This window comes from Saccopteryx leptura, chromosome 1, assembly GCF_036850995.1.
Source record: "Saccopteryx leptura isolate mSacLep1 chromosome 1, mSacLep1_pri_phased_curated, whole genome shotgun sequence".
Taxonomy (NCBI): domain Eukaryota; kingdom Metazoa; phylum Chordata; class Mammalia; order Chiroptera; family Emballonuridae; genus Saccopteryx; species Saccopteryx leptura.
In genome coordinates, this window is record NC_089503.1 from 199,840,984 (window position 1) to 199,855,442 (window position 14,459).

Genomic DNA, 14,459 nt, shown 5'->3' on the forward strand with positions numbered 1-14,459 from the left:
GCGAATATTTTACCAGCCTTGCTTCCCAAGAATAATGCCACTTGATCATGGTGTATGATTTTTTTCATATATTGCTGGATCCGGTTTGCTAATATTTTGTTGAGGATTTTTGCATCTAAATTCATCAGGGATATTGGCCTATAATTTTTTTTGTGTGTGTTGTCTTTGCCTGGTTTTGGAATCAGAATTATGCTCACTTCATAAAAGGAGCTTGGAAGTCTTCCTTCCTCTTGAATTTTTTGAAATAGCTTGAGAAGGATAGGAGTTAGTTCTTCTTTGAATATTTGGTAGAATTCACTTGTTAAGCCATCAGGCCCAGGACTTTTCTGTTTTTGGGAGTTTTTTGATAACTGTTTCAATCTCATTTGTTGTAATTGGTCTGTTTATGTTTTCTATTTCTTCCAGATTAATTTTGGAAGATCATATGTTTCAAGGAATTTGTCCATTTCATCTAGGTTGTCTAGTTTTTTGGCGTACAGTTCTTCATAGTATTTTGTTACAATATTTTGTATTTCTGTTGTGTCCGTTGTTATTTCTCCACTCTTGTTTCTAATTTTATTTATTTGAGTCCTCTCTCTTTTTTTCTTGGTGAGTGTTGTTAAAGGTTCATTGAACTTGTTTACCTTTTTAAAGAACCAGCTCCTGGTTTCATTGATCCTCTGTATTGTTTCTTTAGCCTCTATGTCATTTATTTCTGCTCTGATCTTTATTATTTCCTTCCTTCTACTAGCTCTGGGCTTTATTTGCTGTTCTTTTTCTAGTTCTTTTATATGTAGGATCAAGTTGTTTATTTGAGCTTTTTCTAGGTTCTTGAGTATGCCTGTAATGCTATAAACTTCCCTCTCAGGACTGCTTTTGCTGTGTCCCATAAATTTTGAGTTGATGTATGCTCATTATCGTTTGTTTCTAGGAATTTTAAAATTTCCTTTTTTATCTCATTGTTTACCCATTCGTTATTTAATTACATGCTATTTAGTTTCCAAGTGTTTGAGTATTTTTCAGTTTTTCTGTTGTGGTTGATTTCTAATTTAATGCCATTGTGATCAGAGAAAGTGCTCGATATGATTTCAATCGCCTTAAATTTGTTGAGACCGCTTTTGTGCCCTAACATGTGGTCTATTCTGTAGAATGTACCATGAGCGCTTGAAAAGAATGTATATTCTGCTGTTTTAGGGTAAAACGTTCTGAATATATGTATTAAATCGAGTTGATCTAATATGTCCTTTAAGTCTGCTATTTCTTTGTTAATTTTCTCTCTTGAGGATCTATCTAAGATGTTAATGAGGTATTGAAATCCCCTACTAGTATAGTATTGCTGTTGATCTCGCCCTTTAAGTCCATCGAAGTCTGCATTATATATTTAGGTGCTCCTATATTAGATGTGTAGATATTTATAGCGGTTATATCTTTCTTTTGGGTTACTCACTTTATCATTATGTAGTTACCTTCTTTATCTCTAACTATAGGCTTTGTTTTAAAGTCCATTTTGTCTGATATAAGTATTGCTACCCCAGCTTTTTTTTCATTTCCATTTGTGTGAAATATATTTTTCCATCCTTTTATCTTCAGTCTATGTGCATCTTTTGATTTAAGGTGTGTCTCTTGTAGACAGCATATGTATGGGTCCTGTTTTCTTATCCACGCAGCTACCCTATGTCTTTTGATCAGATCATTTAATCCATTTACACTTAAGGTTATTATTGATATGTAATTGTCTATTGCCATTTTATTCTTTAAGACTGTATTCCTCCTTTGCTATATTCTTTTTCTCCTTCGATCTGTTTACAACAGGTCCCTTAGCATTTCTTGCAGCCTTGGTTTGGTTGTAGTGAATTCCTTGAGTTTTTTTTTTTCTCCTTCAATTTTATTTTATTTTTTATTTTATTTTATTTTTTTATATTTTTCTGAAGCTAGAAACAGGGAGGCAGTCAGACAGACACCCACATGTGCCCGACCAGGATCCACCCAGCATGCCCACCAGGGGGCGATGCTCTGCCCATCCGGGGCGTCGCTCTGTTGCGACCAGTGCCAGTCTAGCACCTGAGGCAGAGGCCATGGAGCCATCCCCAGCTCCCGGGCCATCTTTGCTCCAATGGAGCCTTGGCTGCGGGAGGGTAAGATAGAGACAGAGAGGAAGGAGAGGGGCAGGGGTGGAGAAGCAGATGGGCGCTTCTCCTGTGTGCCCTGGCTGGACATTGAACCCGCGACTTCCGCATGCCAGGCCGACGCTCTATCACTGAGACAACCGGCCAGGGCCTCTCCTTCAATTTTAAATGATAGCTTTGCTGGATAAAGTAGTCTTGGTTGTAGGTTCTTGTTCTGCATTACTTTGAATATTTCTTGCCATTCTCTTCTGGCCTCAAGTGTTTCTGGTGAGAAGTCAGATGTCATCCTTATGGGGGCTCCTTTGTAGGTGATAGTCTTTTTTTCTCTAGCCGCTTTTAATATTTTCTCTTTATCACTTAGCTTTGGTATTTTAATTATGATGTGTCTTGGTGTTGATTTCTTTGGGTTTCTCCTTAATAGAGTTCTCTGTGCTTCCTGAACATGTGAGATGTTTTCCTACCTTAATTGGGGGAAGTGTTCCGCTATGATATGATTGAACAAAGTCTCTATCCCTTGTTCTTTCTCTTCGTAAAAGGAACCCCTATGATGGAGATGTTATTTCTCTTCATGTTGTCACAGAGCTCTCTTAGAGTTTCCTCAGACTTTTTGAGTCTCTTCTTTTTTCTGCTCTGCTTCCATGCCTTTATTTATTATATCCTCTAACTCACTGATTCGATTCTTCGCTTCATCCATCCTGCTTTTAATACCTTCCATTGTGTTCTTTATTTCAGATACTGTATTTGTCATTTCTGACTGATTCTTTTTTATTATTTCAATGTCCTTTTTTATATTTGCTGTCTCTTTATTTAGGTGTTCGTAATGACCATCTATTGTTGATCTAATATCTTTGAGCATTCTAACAATCATTATTTTAAACTCTGCATCTGATAATTTGGTTATATCTGATTCATTTAGATCCTTTTCTGGGGATTTCTCTTGGTTCATTTGTGTTGCATTTCTTTGTCTTCGCATTTTCTCTGTGTAAAGGAAGATTTTGGCCACTGGAGTCCACTGTGTATGGCCTCTGTTCCCTAGGTATGGTGTGTCTGCAGGCCCGCCACCCCCTCTTCTGTTGCTGCCTAGGGCTTTTGGGTTTGGGCATTGCCGGTTCCTACTCACTGGGGCTGTTGCTGTGATTTCCACCTCTCCTTCACGGGAGTGGCTGTGATTACATGCTCAGGTGCACAAGCCTTGGTGGCCTTGGCCTTTGCCCCGCCCCCGTGGGTGGCGTTATGCTTGGCCCTGAGTGCAGTGGTGAGCACCTTTCTTAGCTGTGGGTCTCTGCCTGTTTCCGGGCTTTCACCCTGTTCTTGCAGGAGGAGCCCACTCGTGGAACAGCTGCTAGCCTTGGCTCTACCGGCCGGGCAGGACTGCATCCCTACACAGCTCAGTAGCGGAACTCCGCCTATTCTGGGCTTTTGGCTCCACCCCCGCAGGAAGAGCTGGCTCCCAATTCAGGCCACAAGCCTCGGTTATATACACAGAGCAAGGCTGTGCTCCTGCGCCCTTGCTCAGTGGCTGGTCTCCACCCCTTCCGGGGTTCCCCGCCCTTCTCCCGCAGGCTGGATTACAGGCTGCCTGCTGCTGGGCTTGACCACTTTTGCACGCCTACTCCTTCCCAGCTGGGCAGGACTGAGCTCACACGTGTGACCAGTGGCGGCCAGCAGGCTTCCACCCCTGCCGACAGAACCGCGCCTCGCGTCCCGCTGCCACCCGCCCTCCGGCGAGCCCTCAGCCGTGTGGGGTATGGGCACTGTAGCTCAGACCCTAACACTCATTATTGTAGACCCGAAAGCTCTCTCCTTCTAAGCAACTCTGCTCTGATTGCCACGGGAGAGCTTGTTTGGCTGGTGTCCTGCTTCCCTTTGCTGGTATTACTGTTTCCAGGAGAAAAGTTCACTTCAGATTTGGGGAGTGACTCGTCCCAGGGGTTAGAGTGGCTGTCTCTCAAAATGTTTCTCCCTGTGCCTCCTAGATTACATTCTTTTCCTGCTACTCCAGTATTCTCCTCTCTCCCTATCCCCCAGAGCCCCAGGTCATTGGTTGTGAAAAAGGTTTTCTGCGCGGTCCCTTTAAGAAGAATCCTGGGTCTGAGAAATCAGTCTCTTTCTCACAAACAGGATCATGACTTGTTTCCAACTAAATACTGTCCTTACGCCTCTTCTGGGCTCTGGGGCTGCAGGCTGGGGCTTTGTTCCTGGGGCTCAGGACCCTCCCCTCTATGCTAAACTCACTTCCTGCCACGCGAGTCTCTCCCGGCTGCTGTTTGCTCCGGGGATCTGGGCAGCCCTCTTCGCGTTTCCGCTTTTCCTACCAGTCTCAGTTTGGCTTCTTCAGTGTTCCTTGGTTGGAGGAGTCCTCTTATTTTAGTCCAAAGTTGGTTTTTCCAGATAATAGTTCTTAAAATTATTTTGTAATCCACTTTGGTTCTGGGAGATGGATGTTGGTACGTCCACCTACTCCAGCGCCATCTTGTCTTCCTAATTCCTTTCTTTTTTATCTTAATGTTTGTCCTTATGAGTTAGGCATTATAAGAGCATATGGCTTCCATTGTCTTTATAATATTTTATTGAGGTGCTTAATGGGTGGGATTTACTAATGAACATGGTCACCCAAATTAGTTGCAATTTGCAATTAGTGGCAAGGTTTTGTTTTGTTTTGTTTTTTGGAGTTTTTCTAAAGTGAGAAGTGGTGGGGGGAGGGGGACAGGGAGGGCAGACAGACAGACTCCAGCAAGGTGACTGGGATCTGCCCAGCATGCCCATCAGGGGGCGATGCTCTGGCCATCTGGGGCGTTGCAATCTGAGCCATTCTAGCACCTGAGGCGGCTATGCTATGGAGCCGTCCTCAGTGCCTGGGTCATCTTTGCTCCATTAGAGCCTTGGCTGTGGGAGGGAAAGAGAGAGAGAGAGAGAAAGGGGAGAGGAAGGGGTGGAGAAGCAGAATAGCGTTTCTCCTGCGTGCCCTGACTAGGGATTGAACCTGGGACTTCCACACGCCAGGCCGACGGTAGTGGCAAGGTTTTGGTATACAGTTTCTTATATTCTTTCTCATATTTTTTTTAGACCCCTGTGCTCTTACCTATGAAATTGTTATGTGTTTTCAACCTGTGCTTGCTTCTGCAAAATGGATTGGAACAGGCAGAGGGGAGAGGATTAGGACCTCCAGCCCCGCCCACCCGGAGCAGGGTGCTGCCCACGGGTTCACTGCCTCACGGCCCACCCGCTTTCCTGGACTTCAGAGTCCTCATGGAATTGCGGTTTGCATTTTGAATGAAGTTTTGCTTTTTAAAAAGTGGGTGGGGGAGGTAGATGGTTTATGGCCCCAAAGTAGAACTGGAACTTGGGCTGGTTTTGTAAAAATCTCCATGAACTATGTTAAAGCAGAGGGAAAGTGCTTGTCTCTTCACTGTGCAAAACCAAAGGCTTCGCTTGACCCACTTAGATCAAAGAGCACATCATGGTGGACACTACTGCTTCCTCATTGCTGCTTTCTCTCCGTTAAAGAAACATCTGGAAATCCATTGTTATTTTTCTTTTGGATCTTGGAGTTTGGGTTTTCTCAATTTATTTCTTACTGCATTATGTAGTATCTTTAGTAATTTGGTATGTTTGTAATTTCAAAACAAAATAAATGTACTTGAAACGTCCGAGTTGTTGAGAAAGCTAGCATGCGGCCAGCTGAGGGGTGGGAGCTGGCGCCAACCCACTCCCCGCTGCCTGGCTTCTCATCTGTGTGTTGGGACTTGTTAGCATGAAAGAACACAATGAAAAGTACTCTTTGTTGCAATATTTTCTATGAAAATAACACTTTCAAAAGCATTTGTCCCTGGTAGTGTAAAACTTGGCATCTAGCAAACAGGACGACTCACAGATGTCTAAAGACACTATCAGCCCCTCTGAGCTACTGGATCCCTCTCACAGTAATGCTCCCCAAGTTGCACTCCAGGTCATTAACTTTTATTTTGTCCCCTTGGAACTTGTCCATAAAAGGGGTCGGTCCTCCCCCTTTTTAACCTGATCATCAGGTCTTTTGGCTTCTCTGGGTATGTAGTGTGAGGTGAGGGTTTTTGTGTGTGTGTATTGTTAGATTCTTGTCCAGAAAGTACTGTAAGATTTGGGGGTGGGTGGCGTTTCCCTTGGGAAACTGATCTCACTGCTCCGTCTGTGCTTGTTGGACAGCTGTTCCCTTCACTTCTAACATTATTACTAGTTCAGAGTTATAAAGCCATATGTGAGCAGCTGTTCACTATTTTCATTTGGACAAAATAAGAAAGGACCCAACTATTATCAGCAGTGATTCACATTATATTGTAGAAATAATTTCCTGGAAGTTATGATATAGTGTAACTTAATTAAAAGAGAGAACTTTAATATTTTTAAAAACTTGAGAAGAGCATAAAGTAGTATTTGTTGAAAGAAGAGAGGAGTTGAAAGATGAAATACTGACTGAAGATGGGATGGGAACCAACTGGTTTTTGAATTCCTGTTCTAGGTCTAGGATTTTATGATTTCATGCTGGTGTTTATTCTCTTACAGACTAACTTTTCCCATGACTTTCTGTGCTTTAAGACTGATCCATGTCCCTGTAAGCTCTTTAAGCTGATTTATATTCATTTTTTAATTAATTCTTAGCTATATAAAGTTATTTATTTGGGACTAAGGGGCCTGAATAAAAATGTAAAACTTGTTTGCCTTTAGTTTAAGAAATGTACTAATCAGACAAGATGAAAATTAATAGAAAAATTATGTTAATTAAATATTACTCATGGAACTACAAATGTAATGACTTGATCTTTATATTTTGTCAGTGTTCACTCAGAATACTATAACAATTTATTATAACTATGTTTCAGACCTTGAAATAAAGTACTCTTTAGTGTTTATTAAATAAGCACTGTATGCCTGGCAAAATACAATTGATTTAATAGATAGTGAATCGTAATTCTCACAATAATCCTGGGAGTATATGCATATAAAATTGTGACTACATTATGATTTTATTGAAAACACATGTACACATGTGCATGTATTTGAAAGACTAAAAGGTAAGACAAAATATTAACAGGGGTTACTTTTAAGTGTTGAGAAAACAGGTAATTATTCTACTGTTCTTTATAATTTCTTACAGGTACTTACTCTATACCAGTTATCTTTATAATTGTATGAGGTGGGAATTACTATTATTTTCACATTCTAACATCTTGGCATGTCTTATATATCTGCAACAGTTTCCAATCTCTTTCTTCACCATCCCACATATTTGATAACTATAAAACTTTTATATTTTTTAGTAGTTTTTGTATTAATTTCTGTGAAGACAGATATTTTGTGTCTTTAGACAAAGACTGTGTCTTTTAGGATACTTTTCTTATTTTTCTCTAGATTACAACATTTGGAGAATACCGTCTCATTCATCTCTGTGCTTTTGTAGTCCCTATAATAAGTCCAGTACATAGAAGATATTTCTTAAAGTTTATTGGATTTATTTCACTTGTAAATTCCAACCACAGTGCAAGAATTGGAAATGATTCTTTAATTTCCAAACATGTTTCTTTTTTTTTCTTTTAAGTAACTCTCAATTATACAGTTGCCCAAAGTCTGAGACCCGGCTATCACCCTGATTCTATTTTCTTTGTCATCACCTTTCCAAATCGAATGAATTATTGTTCAAGAAGATGAAGTGGTTGGGATAGCAAACTGGCATTGTCCATCAAGAGAACTATAAAAATGTCCATGCGTTTTAATCCAATAATCTTCTCAAGCCTCAGGAAACCAGTTTAGGAAAAGAATGATCTCAGGATTGTGGTTGATAATACAGCATTTTCCTGGTCCTTTGGACAAAGACAAAAACAACCACAAAGCTGTGCAAGTTCATTTAGAACATGGAATCCTTTTCTGATAGTAACAAACAAACAAAACCCTCTGTTTTTTGCATTTGTAGATTATTTTCTAACTTTTCATCTTTATTTCCTCTTGCCTCTTAAATGTAGGTGGTGCCCAACACCCACATCTTTCTTCTCCTGATTGGCAGTTTTAATGAATTTCATGGGTTCTTTTGTTTGTATGTAGAGATCTCTGAAATCTGACATTCCAGTCCTGTCTTCTTTGAGGAGCTCCATTTGTGATGCTTACATTCCACCTGCTCACTTTTCATCTTTTGAATATCCTATCCTTCATTTTAACTTCATTTTGTATTTTCTGAAGTTGGAAACGGGTAGGCAGTCAGACAGACTCCTGCATGCGCCTGACTGGGATCCACCCGGCATGCCCACCAGGGGGCGATGCTCTGCCTATCTGGGGTGTTGCTCTGTTGTAAGCAGAGCCATTCTAGTGCCTGAGGCGGAGGCCATGGAGCCATCCTTAGCACCCCAGCCAACTTTGCTCCAATGGAGCCTTGGCTGCGGGAGGGGAAGAGAGAGATAGAGAGGAAGGAGAGGAGGAGGGGTGGAGAAGCAGATGGGCGCTTCTCCTGTGTGCCCTGGCCGGGAATCAAACCCAGGACTCCTGCACGCCAGGCAAATGCTTTACCACTGAGCCAACGGCCAGGGCCTAAAAAAAATCTATCTTGTTTAGTTTCTCTCCTGAAAGTCCTTTTTCTGTGGTCCAGATTCTCTCAGTCCATCTTGACATCTTGAGCTTTACATTCTCCACCTTTCTTATCCACCCTCAGAACCGTGCACTGGAGACCCGCAGTGTCTCTCTGGTGTGTCCTCATCATCTGCCTGTGGTTACCCTAGTTCAAGTTTGTTTGTTTTTAGGGATATTTGGGATTGCTTTGTAACTGGTCTCCCTGTACTCTCTCTCCTACAATGAAGCTTGTCAGAGAATGTTCTTGAGGTATAGGTGAGACCACATCACTTTCTAGATTAAAACCTTCCAAGACTTCTTATATGAATAGAGAGATCCTCACTCCGCCCAGATAGCTCGGTTGGTTAGAGCAGTGATTTTCAACCTTTTTTGAGCTGCGGCACATTTTTTATATTTACAAAATTCTTTGGCACACCACCTACCAAAATGACACAAAATGACACTCTAACACAGTACATATTATACATATAGTTAATAATATAGTTTCTAAATGTATTTATACTCACTTAGTGTGAAACCTGGGCCTGTTTCAATGAACACAAAAGGGATATCCTGGCAGGAATGGTAGAAAGACACACACAAAGCTCTTCCTCAACAGTTCTCAGTCTCTCTCTGTTTTTAGTTTTTATCGCAGTGAAGCTTGAGAAGCTCAGCTCACATAGATATGTGGTTGAAAACGGGAGCAATGTCAAAATAGCTTTGTTGGCCAGAATGGGGAACTCCTTGGCAACAGATAACCAAAAACTATCCAAAGGAAGATCAGCAAACTTTAGCTTTAAAGTTAGATAACATTGTGATGCATTGTGATGCATTGTATATCACCCTCTGCGGGGGCCTCTTTTAAAAAGAAAAAGGTCAAATATCTATATACACCATTAGGATAGACATAACCAGCTGAGGCTTCATCTAGTGGTGGCAATATTTGCCTCCAGTCCTAACCAGGATTAGAAATCGGGACCATGAGGAGGAGTAGCAGCTTCAACTACTAGCTACGGCCACGCAATGACAAGTGTGCGGCAGCCCAAGCGGGGACCTTCCTGGATGTGGATGAGAGGTGGCCTACTATTGGTTCATCGCTAGTGGTCGGGATGAATCCTAGAAGGTGATTGGTCAGTGAGCGTTCCCTGTGCCTCTACTCTTCCTGTCGCTGATAGCTGGAGGGATTGTGAGGGGAATGTTTATGTTCGGATGGAGGCGGCTGGCGGCGGGCTGGATAAATAGCCTCCACGGGCCGTATTTGGCATGCAGGCCGTAGTTTGGGGACCCATGTTTAATTTTCCCACGGCACACCTGAGCATGTCTCACGGCACACTGGTTGAAAAACACCGGGTTAGAGCATTGTCCCAAAGCACAGAGGTTGCCAGTTCGATTCTCGGTCAGGAAACATACAGGAACAGATCGGTGTTCCTGTCTTTCTCTCTCCCTTCCTCTCTCTCTAAAATCAACAAAATAAATATTTTTTAAAAAGGGAAAGATTTTTGAGATGCTTCATCTAGCCTTCAAGGTGCTCTACTCCTATTTGGCCTCGACTTTTACTTCCCTCCCTCAATTTTTCCTTATTCTCTTCACACTTCCTTCTGAGTCTTCTTTTTTGGCCTCTGTCTGACCATTTTCCTATTTCCACATTTCCAGATCTCACCCATGCTTCAAGAGTTGGATTTCAGATTTGCCTTCTGGCTGGAAGGAATCTTTTTTCCTGGAAACTCTGAAAGGCCTTTTCTATTTCTTTGTTATTGTGCTTAGGGTTCCTTCCCTTATACTATGGTTATTTACGTGCATGTTCCTGGTAGTTGTTAAGCTCTTTAAAGTCTATTCATGTTCTATTTTTCTACTTCCTATGTAGTTCTCAATGCATATTTATTAAGTAAATAATATGTAAAGAACTAGCTTGTTTGGGGGGATATTTTATAGTTAAGAAAAGAGAACAAAATTTTGAGGCTATTTTATTAATATGCCAAAGACAGAAAAGAGTATATGTGTTAGCCCTGAAAGTATAGCTTGGTTGGTTAGAGTGTTGTCCTGCAACACAGAAGTTTGTGGGTTCAATCCCTGGTCAGGGCACATACTGGAAGCAATCAATGAATGCACAGCTAAGTGGAGCAACAAATCAATCTCTCTCTGTTTCTCCCTCCTTGTTTCCCTCCCTCCCTTCCTCTCAAAAACCAGTAAATAAATAAATAATAGGTAGATAACTTTTTAAAAAGAAATTTAAGAAATTATAGATATAGACAAGAATTGGGCTCACTGATTCAGGCCGTTTTCAGACAGATGAAACCTTTTTTTTTGAAACCTAATTTTTAAAGCCATTTAGAATAGAAGATAAACTTCAACAGTGTGTTCAATCATGTAAACAGTTGTTTATATAAGACTTGCAAGCAGAAGCATTTCTTTTAGTATTTCTATAGTATGCAGATCATATTTTATGCATTCCTAATTAATCTTGATATTGTTGGGTTTTTGTTTTTTTTTTAGGATTTTCCTGATTTTAAAATGGTTCTCTTCACTCTCTTGTACTTCTTTTGTTGATTTTCTTTTAAAGTTCTCTGTTTGTCCTGGCAGTCTTGTGTTTAGAAAATGTTCTGTTTTACAGGTGTCCTGGTCAGATATTGGAGGACTGGAAAATATCAAAATGAAACTAAAACAGGCTGTGGAGTGGCCCTTGAAACATCCCGAGTCTTTCACCCGAATGGGTGTTCAGCCTCCTAAAGGAATTCTTCTGTATGGGCCACCTGGATGCTCTAAAACCATGATCGCAAAGGCTTTGGCCAATGAAAGTGGACTGAATTTTCTAGCCATAAAGGTATGATGTTAAATTTTTAAATTGCTCCTATTGTCTTCCAGCCCGCTTAGCACCCATCTACCGATTCCTATACTTCAGAGAACAAGAAGGCAACGTAAGGAGTAGCTGACTTTTATTTGAGGTTGATGGCAATGTAATATAGGGAGATGAGAGATGAGTAAATTAGAGCATGTTCATCAGCAAATGAGGGTGGACGGTAGAAGACTGTTTTATTTCCTGATTCTCAGTATTTCTTATACTTGTGTATTAGAAACTAGTCTTCCTTGGTTTTTACGTTTTTAATTTATACTGATCACTTTTGCTTAACCAAGACTTAATTATAAATAAATACGATTGTGAATTTAATATTATAAATTTATATGTAATAAAAGAAACCAGGTACTTTATACGATAAAACTAAATTAAAAAACACTTCTGCAGTCAGAGGATGTACACACGTTGTCTGTACTCTGAGGCACACACAGACAGTGTGTTTTTTTACCAGCTGCCCTGTTGGGATGGAGAACCCTATTTGATATGTAGTTTTACATTTACTTTAGGACCAGATATTAATTTTAATAAATTTTATGGAACACAACGATATATCCAGTTACTAAATATACATACATAAAACCTTATAGCCATTTCTGTGGACTTGACCACAAAAATATGTATTTAAATATATAAAATGTCAGATTCATTTCAGAAGAGGTACATGATAATGTTCTGAGATTACCAGAGACTTTTTTTTTTCATAACTATACATTTTCTATTTTAGAACATTGAAATCCTTGGCAACTTGAAAGCATAAAACTTGAGTAGAGTGTCAGTTTTTTACTTCTCTAACAATTTTTATGGAGTGATATTTAGATAAGTTTAACCTATTTTTAAGCATCAGTATCTTTATAATCCCTAATGTTTGCTTATTTTCTGTTACCTTTTTTCTGGAGAATATTGGATTGTGAGGATTTGGTGAGGAGACCATGTGTATTATGATCATTCATGCTAAATCACAACCACTGTTTTCACTGTTGGAGTAATGAATGATTTTAAAATTTCCAGGAATACGTTCATTTTTCTTTGGTTCCTGTCCCCTGCCTTGTGGTAATGGACATGGTCATTTTACCGGCATTTCCTGTTCTTACTGTCATCTCCATTTTCCTGTGCCTGCTCTGGCATGTAATTCTACAAGTGTCTATGGTAAACTCTGAATTTTCTCTGTCTACTAGAAATCTCTGCACCTTATCTGATAAGAACTTAGCTCCTAGTTATTTGCACTTGAATCTCAAGGAAGAACAGGTATATTTTCTGAGAAACTAGCCCCTCACTCTTTCATGATCCAAGATAACAGTTCCAGATGCTACCAGGACTGCTTTCTGGCCTGTTCTAGGATTAAAAATATATTTACCATTTCTTAATATGAAATTTTTCACAACTTTATATAGTTTAATTTGACTTTTGTCTTTTTTCAATGTGAGAAAAGGATTCAAAGGGTTCTTTGAAAGGTTTATCTTGGACACTGTTCATGTAAAATAGCCAACCATATGTTCAGCTTTTCAATTAAGTTTTTAATTCTTTTAGGTCACACACACAAAAGGTAAGTTATGTTAAGAAATTGTCTTACTAATTTGAGTTCATACTTGTTTACTGATTTTTATTTAATATAGATTTTTATTCACTGTGGAATTTAGTATAGTTTCACAGTATTATTTTTTTAATTTGGTTGGAGTATATTTTTAATGAACAATGTGTGTTCATTTTACTGTTTTTTTTTTTCACTTTTCCTATATATTTAAATTTTTTCAAATATTTTGTGTTTTTGTGTGTTTTTGTGCCTACCGTAGCACTTTTTCAAAAGTAAAAGTTGGCAACATGAAAAACTAATTTGCTTTTCTTTGCATTTTCATTGGTCCTTTCATCTTGGTCTGATTTTGTGAAAAGAGTTAAAGTAGCTTTGTCATATAGTTTACATATGAGGCGATGAAGACAAAAAAGCTGGGAATTATTATTTCTAGTTTTATTTTTTTATGATGAACAATTTCCCTTTTTGGTTCATTGTATACGTTTGTTTTCTAAGGGTTTTCAATATTATAATTAAGTTGGAGCTTTTTGAAATAACAAGTGTTACACATTTTGAAAATGATCAAGAAACAAGTAGACATAGAGGTTTTTTTAGTCAGTGGGGAAACAGGTATTTTAGATACATTAAAAGGAGAAGTTCCCTGACACTTTTCATAGTGATAACTACCTTTAATTCCTAAGATAAAGAATTAAAAGACTTGAAACGTTTCTTTCTCTGAGTTTATGCTAGAACCTGTTAGCTTCCTCTGTGTATCTTTTCTAAACAGAGATTTAAAGACGCATACTCTACTCAGAGTTCGCCTTGGCCAATTCTGCTTCACCTTGGCCAGTTGTGTAGACTTTTAACGTCCTTTGGCAGCTGTGTGTGTTTTTGTGCCTACCGTAGCACTTGACATATGCTTAAGTTTAGTTTGTCATCTGGGTCAATTATGTCCAAATATTTTCCAATTGAAATTTCCTCTCTGCTTCTCTTGCTTTTGTCTGGAGTGCTACAATAGATTAATTAACCTTGGGTAGCTGGGCTGCTGCACTTTATGAACAACTGTTACTGATTCTGGAAGAAGAATGGTTAGGCCTCTGACAGGGATTTCCAGCAAGTCCTTTATTAGCTATACTGGTGACTACAAGAATATAATGAGCTTAGTGTATCCTTGGTTTTGGGGGGAGAGATTTTCTTCTGATATTTGTCTCAGAGAGGAGTTGAGTTGTACAAAATAAATCCTATTTTCCGGAAACTGTATTTTATTCAGAGCAGTGCACAATTTAAAGTAATTGCTTTTCTTCTTTTAACCAGATCCCGTATCATTCTGTTGTCAGAGGTACAAGATAGTTTGAAATTGGTAAATTTGAAGTTCATCTTTAAGCTTTTGTCTATAGGCTCGTCTGTAAATCAGAGAGCTCCC

At 39.5% G+C, this 14,459-nt stretch overlaps 1 protein-coding gene across 2 annotated transcripts in view; it reads left to right on the forward strand.

Annotated features, from left to right (window-relative positions):
• AFG2A (AFG2 AAA ATPase homolog A) overlaps positions 1–14,459 on the forward strand; it is a 278,970-nt gene that overhangs the window by 59,633 nt on the left and 204,878 nt on the right. For both annotated transcript variants that reach the window (XM_066384859.1, XM_066384866.1), the window contains exon 11: positions 11,287–11,496. In XM_066384859.1, coding sequence (XP_066240956.1) covers positions 11,287–11,496 — 210 coding nt within the window. The remainder of the gene's footprint in view (positions 1–11,286; positions 11,497–14,459) is intronic.